The following is a 6,896-nucleotide window of genomic DNA, read 5'->3' as shown; positions in this document are numbered from 1 at the left end:
CCCGGTCCGGTATGGGGGCAACACTGAGGGTTGCCATCCATCCATTGCCGGACACGGAAAAAAAAAAAAAAAAAAAAAAAAAAAGAGCAGACACTAAAAGGAACCTAGTTTTGATATCAATCTATTCATCCAAGCATTTATTTGTAAGGAAAAACCGTAGAGTAAAAAGCACAAAAGTCAGAAGACCTGTGTTCTACTTTGTTCTGTAAAAATTACTTAAGTAACCATGAAAAAAAAGATCACTTTGCTGCTCTAAACCTCCTTTCCCGATCTGCAAAACAGGGATTAAACCTAACCTGTCTACCTCACAGAATTGTTTTAAGGATCCTTATATCTGAAAGTATTTATTATACATGGTAAAAATAATAGATACCCTATGTGACAAGCACTGTGCAGGTGCTATATATATATTACCTCACAACAACCCTAAAAGGTACATATTACTATCCCCTCTTTGCAGATTTTTTTTAAAAAGCCTCAGAGAAGTTCAGCAACTTGCCTAAGTCCACTCAGCTGTTTAGTGGTGGAGCCAGAATTTGACCCTATGTCTTTAAGACCCTATGTCTTTTTATGTCTTTAAAAGACCCTATGTCTTTTTAGTATAATTGTCCATGGTCTTTCCAATATACTATGACACCTCCCTACAAATATAAGATTTACCATTTAATTAGGGCTTTCTCCATTCCAGGAATGGTGCTAAAGCATCTTACATTTTTTTTTTCTTTTTAAAGATGACTGGTAAAGGGGATCTTAACCCTTGACTTGGTGTTGTCAGCACCACACTCTCCCAAGTGAGCCGACCGGCCATCCCTATATAGAGATCTGAACCCGTGGCCTTGGTGTTATCAGCACCACACTCTCCCAAGTGAGCCGCGGGCCGGCCACTAAAGTATCTTGCTTTTATTACTTCATTTAACCTTTACAAAAACCCTACTATGTACATACTCATATAACCCACATTTTATTAAAAAAAGAAAAAAAGGAGTCTCAGGTGAAGAAAAAGAAAAAAAGAGTCTCCCAACTTGCCCAAGGTTAGCCAGGTCGATTTGGCTCCAAATCTTTAGTATTAACCACTTTCCTATGTTGACTCACTATATTTAAATGCAGTGTCCCTAAAATCAAAGTTAGAAACAGTCTCCTAGAAAATAGAGAAGTCTAGGAAAATGAAAGTAGTACAGTCAGAAATCAGTAGATAGGTTCTTATTGGTGGCTCAGAGAATACAGAGCCATGTACTAGATACATGTTTAAAAAAATGGTCTCAGATCTCAAAATCTCATAACACAATAAAGAAACATGCAAATATCTAATAAAGAAGAATAAGCTATTATAATATTTTTATAAGCACACTGGAAAAGAGGTCAAGAATTGTGCTATAGGTGGGGATTATTTAAAAAATTAGAAAAAATATTCAAAAAATTGTTAGGAAAATGGATGGGGGATTATTAGAAAATTCTAGAAACAAGTCTAGGATTATTCATGCATATAAATAGTGGTAATTAAGTAGTAACTGCAGTCATTATAAATATCGTAGCCACATCCTTCATTTAAAAATTTTTAGTATAAAATGTATAGCCAGTAGACAAGCAATGATCTCTTAAAGCATTTTCTGTACTTAACACTTCCAAAACAACTTCTTAGAATAGTTTCGAATCTCTGTAACCTTGGTGATTATAGGGTGTATCACAGAAAGGACTAATTATATCTAACAGTAAGGCAACCAAATAAGTGAAAGTTCCTTGAGCAGCTACCAGAGAGGGGCTATAATTAATAATGATGATAGCTAACATTTACTGAACACCTGCTACTTGCCAAGTGGTTTATATGCAAGCAGGAAATACCCCCATTTTATAAAAGAAAATAATGAAACCCAATAAGCTAATTAATTTGTCCAAGGTCACACATAGCTAGTTAAGTGGCAGCACTGGGATTCAAACTTAGATCTAACTGCAAAGTCTACATTCCACTATCCAATGTTGCCTCTTCAAGAATGTGTGTTTTCTATGTGTATAGCTATCTAAATGGGGTAATATATCAACCATCATTATTTTCTATGGAGCCTGACAAGGAAATGCTTATGTATGACTACTCAATATATGCATTTATTCACTACTAAAACACTAATGTAGCTTCTTATGTATCTGGGCCTGCAAAATAAATAAGACAATCTGTGACTTAGAAGAGTTCACAGTTAAGTAGAAGAGAAAGGCATTTTATTATTTGTTTATAATAATTTATATGTCAATGTGAAAAGTTTTATAATTTACATATATGAGGTTTAAAGGAACACATAGGAAGGACTGGCACCCAACCCAGACCAAGAGGATAAAGTGACCTAATGTCAGGTCAGCAGAGGATAGTTAACACAAAGCAAACAGTCCCTTTTAAGATCTACTCACTGGGGAGGGGGAGATAAAAGAGGGGAGGGGAGGATAGGAGAGATATGCTACAAGGTCTTTTACAGTTGGATGTTAGAAACACAGTACCCAGGCCCGGCCCATGGCTCACTTGGGAGAGTGTGGTGCTGATGACGCCAAGGCCACGGGTGTGGATCCCTATATAGGGATGGCCAGTTAGCTCACTTGGGAGAGTGTGGTGCTGACAACACCAAGTCAAGGGTTAAGATCCCCTTACTGGTCATCTTTAAAAAAAAAAAAGAAACACAGTATCCAAGCCTGATACAGCTATAGAACCAGTGATCTTAAGTGCTGTTATGAAAAAACAGATGCTGCCAGCCCTGGGCAGCAGAAACCACTATTTAATCATACAGTTTTAGTATTCACCTTTAAATGTAAGTCTAATTAAATTATAGAATATAGAAGTATATTTTCAAACATAAACTTATGTAGTCATGGGCTCTATATCACTTTCTAGAAGAAAGTCTTATTCCCCTGTCTCTCTCTCTCTGTCTCCCTACCCTCAGCTAGATACATACATATGTACGTACATAACAGAGGTATAAATATATAATAGATATGTTTGTGCATATACAATTTTTTGTTTAGCAAGTCATGTAAGGCAGGGTGGGGAACTGGCCAGTTAGTTCAGTTGGTTAGAGCACAATGTTATAACACCAAGGTCAAGGGTTCAGATCCCCACCCTGGCCAGCTGCCAAAAAAACCCAAAAACAAAACAAGTGAAGCAGTGGGAGTGAAGAAGGAACAATCTGTAATTGGTTGTGATTAATTAGTTGTAAACTGTGTATGTCCTTTTCAAAGGGTACCTTCAAAAGTTCATGGAAAAGTACCCTTCAAAAGTTCATGGAAAAATAGAATTAAAGGATAATGCAAATTTTTCTATGAACTTTCCGAAGTACCTTTGTATATGTTTGTATGTATATATGTATCTCTCTATCCATTTTATCACTCAGTACCATTACAAAAACAAATATAAAACTGGATAAATCTGTCAAGAAGATCTTGTAAAATCAGACTGCTTTTGGAGGGACGTCTTACCCAGACTAATAAACCCCAAGATGCAGGACTCACTCTGGGCAAAAACACAAAACACAGCATTACTCCTAAATAAGGCTTTCCTCAGTCTTTCTTGGGATTAGCTTCCCTCATTTGCCCAAATCGGTGAGTGCTTTATTATAGCTTTTTCATGGATGTCTTCATTAAATAGTTTTTGTTGTGAACCAGGCTTTCCTCAGTCTTTCTTGGGATTAGCTTCCCTCATTTGCCCAAATCGGTGAGTGCTTTTTCATGGATGTCTTCATTAAATAGTTTTTGTTGTGAACTTTGCTACTTGACCCTTTATCCAACTGAGCTACATATGATGAAATCTTTTGCAGCCTCCCCTTTTTCTCTTCTTATTCTCCTCATTCAAATATCTTTTAAATAGCTGCACAGTGCTAGAGAACAATGAGATGTAATGGAAGAAATGCTTTGAGGAAGTCCTTGTTCCCTTGAGGCTAATGCTGTGTGGCTGTACTTCTCTTTCACCTCTCCCCATCTCCATCACCAGCTGACTCCTGCCCGCTGAGCTCATAGTTTTCCCGTGTACTTCAAGTCCTGCCGTCCATAGTTTTCCCATGTACTTCAAGTCCTGCCGTCCTCTTGGCTGACTTCCACATCCAAGTAGATGACCAGCCTAAGCAACAACTTAGTTGCATAGTTCCCTAACCTCTTCAACAAAAATGACCTTGACCTCCACATTTCCAGCCACCTATTTCTATGGCCATAGCTTGAAACTGTTCCACTCTGGAAACCTTAAACTGGAATATCCCAATCTTATGTGAAAAGGTGTACACGAAGGTGTTAATAGTGGCTTCCTTCATAGGCCAAATTATGTGTGCTCTAAATGTTCACTTTGGTCATATAGTACACACTTTTATTTTTCTGAGGGAAACACTGCTTTTGCAATAAGGAAAAAAAAAGAGAGATAAACTTTATCACTCTGATAACAACTTCCTATTCTTTCAAATGTCTGAACCATTTATACCCAGTAAGTCTGTTTTTCAGTCTCATCAAGACCTCTAGACCTTGACCCCTTCCCACCGGGTTAGGTGCCCTTCCTGTATGCTACCACAGCATCCAGTGCTTACCTCTATCATGATATATATCACACTGTATTGTAAGTATTTGTTTATTTATCAATCTTTCTCTTTACATTCCCAGTTCCTTTGGATCAAGTAACATGTCTTGGGACTCTGTAGCTACAATATATAGCTCAGAGAGACTGACTTGAACACACACAGATTTCTGAGTGAATGAATAAATATTAAAACAGCACTGATCTATATGAGCCAGACTTTGGTTCAAGTTCTAATTCTGTAACTTAACTTTCATAGGACATTTGGAAAGTCAGTCAAATCCTCTGAATCTCAGTTTTCTTATCTGTAAAATAGGCTGATAATCCTTGTCCTTTCCACTTCATAGAGTTGTCAGGAGACTTTGATAATATATATAAATGTTAGGTATACAAATTATCATTGCTTGTTCAAACTGGATAAAACACATGACCTCATTTCCTAGAATTATTTTCCTTGGTTCACTGGAATCACCTTTTTATTGCTACTTGACATTAATAGTTTCAGAGCTGACTAACCATTAATTGCTCCAGATTGTTTACCCTTAATTTTTCTAAAGAAGATAAGGCACAGCCAGGGATATCTGTTGTCTTCATTCTGTGCCCATTACTTTCAGAAGGAGCTTATAATTATTCAAATATGCAGAAAGGCTTCCCAAGTGCTTCCTAGGGAGAATGTTTAAAGCACTCTAATTCTTTTTTTTTTTTTTTGTCTTTTTCCGTGTCCGGCAACGGATCGCAACCCTCAGTGTCGCCCCCGTACCGGACCGGGACCGGCAACGGGATCGCAACCCTCGGTGTTGCTCCCGCGCCTCGCTCAGCCAGTGAGCGGGAACCGGTCTGTATATAGGATCCGAACCTTCGGCGGGAGCGCCACGCTTCCCAAGCGGCGCACTATAGCAGTGCGCCAACGGGCCAGCCCCTAAAGCACTCTAATTCTTATGTCTCCATCAACTCCAAGGAAGGAAAGATAGGGGATCAGAGAATTATTAAAGGGAATGGAGAACTCAATTGTCACTCTCATAAATCTGGACTACAAATAAATCAATAAAGAGATCTCTAAACCAATCTAATAAAAATGTATCCAAATAGGATGTGCACTAGGAATTGATTTTTAATTTTCTTTATTAGGAAATTCAAATTCAAATAAGGGCTTATTTCAGTGGTTCTCAAACTTATGTGCACATTAGAAATCACCTGGGATTTTAAAAATAATGCAAAGTCTAGGCTGCACCTGTTATGGACTAAACTGTATCCCTCAAAATTCATAAATTGAAGCTCTAACCCCCAATGTGACTGCATTTGGAAGTAGGGCCTTAAGGAGGTAATTAAGGTTAAATGAGATCATAAAAGTGGGGCCTTAATCTGATAGGACTGGTGTCCTTATATAAGAAGAAACACAAGAAGTTTCTCTCTCTCCATGCACACACAGAGGAGAGGCTATGTAAGGACACTGTGACAAGGTAGTGGTCCACAAGCCAGGAAGAGTCCTCACCAGAATCCAACCTTGATGGCAGGCACCTTGATCTTGGACTATGAGAACTATGAGAAAATAAACATCTGTTGTTTAAGCCGCCTAGTCTGTGGTATTTTTCTATGGCAGCCCAAGCAGACTAATACAACACCCCAGACCAATTAAATCATAAGCTTGGAGTGAGACACAGACATCAGTATTTTGGAAGCCCCTAAGTGATCTAATGTCTGCACAGACAAGCTTGGGAACCAATGCCTTGTTTCACTACAACTTAAAATTGTGAAGGACTTAGGCTTTGCTGTCCTGTTATTAGATTTGTAGAAAAATAAGAATCAAATTATCAGGAATGTATAGAACCACAACAAAACCTGCCTCAAAAGTCATCTGGAAGGGTGTTACCCCTGATACGTCCTGAGAATAGCTGCCTTCCACTGAAGTCCAAGTCAGCTTTGCAGAGAATCCGGACAGTATAGACTGTATTTCTGTGTGAGAAGAAATAGCAACAAAGTAGAACAAGCAGTTTAGAGAAGCACCAGAGTTTCTGGAATTGTTTATTAAATTGATCAGCCACGAAGGCTTTTCCCTGATGAAAAGATTATCTGCAAAATTTAAAATATGACTAGAAATGGCTATGCATCAGCAAATCGCTTGAACATTTAGAATTACTTTGTGGGGTTAAGACATTTAATCTCATGTTCTTAAATTTTCACATTTGCTAAATCAATTTTCATTTTCAGTTAATTTCCACAAGGTCATGTCCAATGTCAGAAATCTGTAGAACTGATAGTTCTAACTTGCTTGTAGTTTTAAAATAAATCAATTCATTATTTAATAAATACAAATCTAATAAGTGAACTAATTCAGAGCTGAAAGCAGAAAAATTCAAGAATGACC

The 6,896-nt window shown here is 37.8% G+C and overlaps 1 protein-coding gene across 1 annotated transcript in view; it reads right to left on the bottom strand.

Moving 5' to 3' along the window:
• The window catches only part of LOC103605409 (chromosome unknown open reading frame, human C11orf80), a 45,624-nt gene extending 39,142 nt beyond the window's left edge, over positions 1-6,482 (bottom strand). The window contains exon 1 of the mRNA XM_008589993.1: positions 6,375-6,482. Within this exon, the coding sequence (XP_008588215.1) occupies positions 6,375-6,386 (12 nt within the window). The 5' untranslated portion in view covers positions 6,387-6,482. The remainder of the gene's footprint in view (positions 1-6,374) is intronic.
• Between the last annotated feature and the right edge of the window lie 414 nt (positions 6,483-6,896).

Source organism: Galeopterus variegatus, unplaced genomic scaffold, assembly GCF_000696425.1.
Source record: "Galeopterus variegatus unplaced genomic scaffold, G_variegatus-3.0.2 Scaffold5789, whole genome shotgun sequence".
Classification (NCBI taxonomy): Eukaryota; Metazoa; Chordata; class Mammalia; order Dermoptera; family Cynocephalidae; genus Galeopterus; species Galeopterus variegatus.
This window is presented reverse-complemented; position numbering and strand designations above follow the sequence as displayed.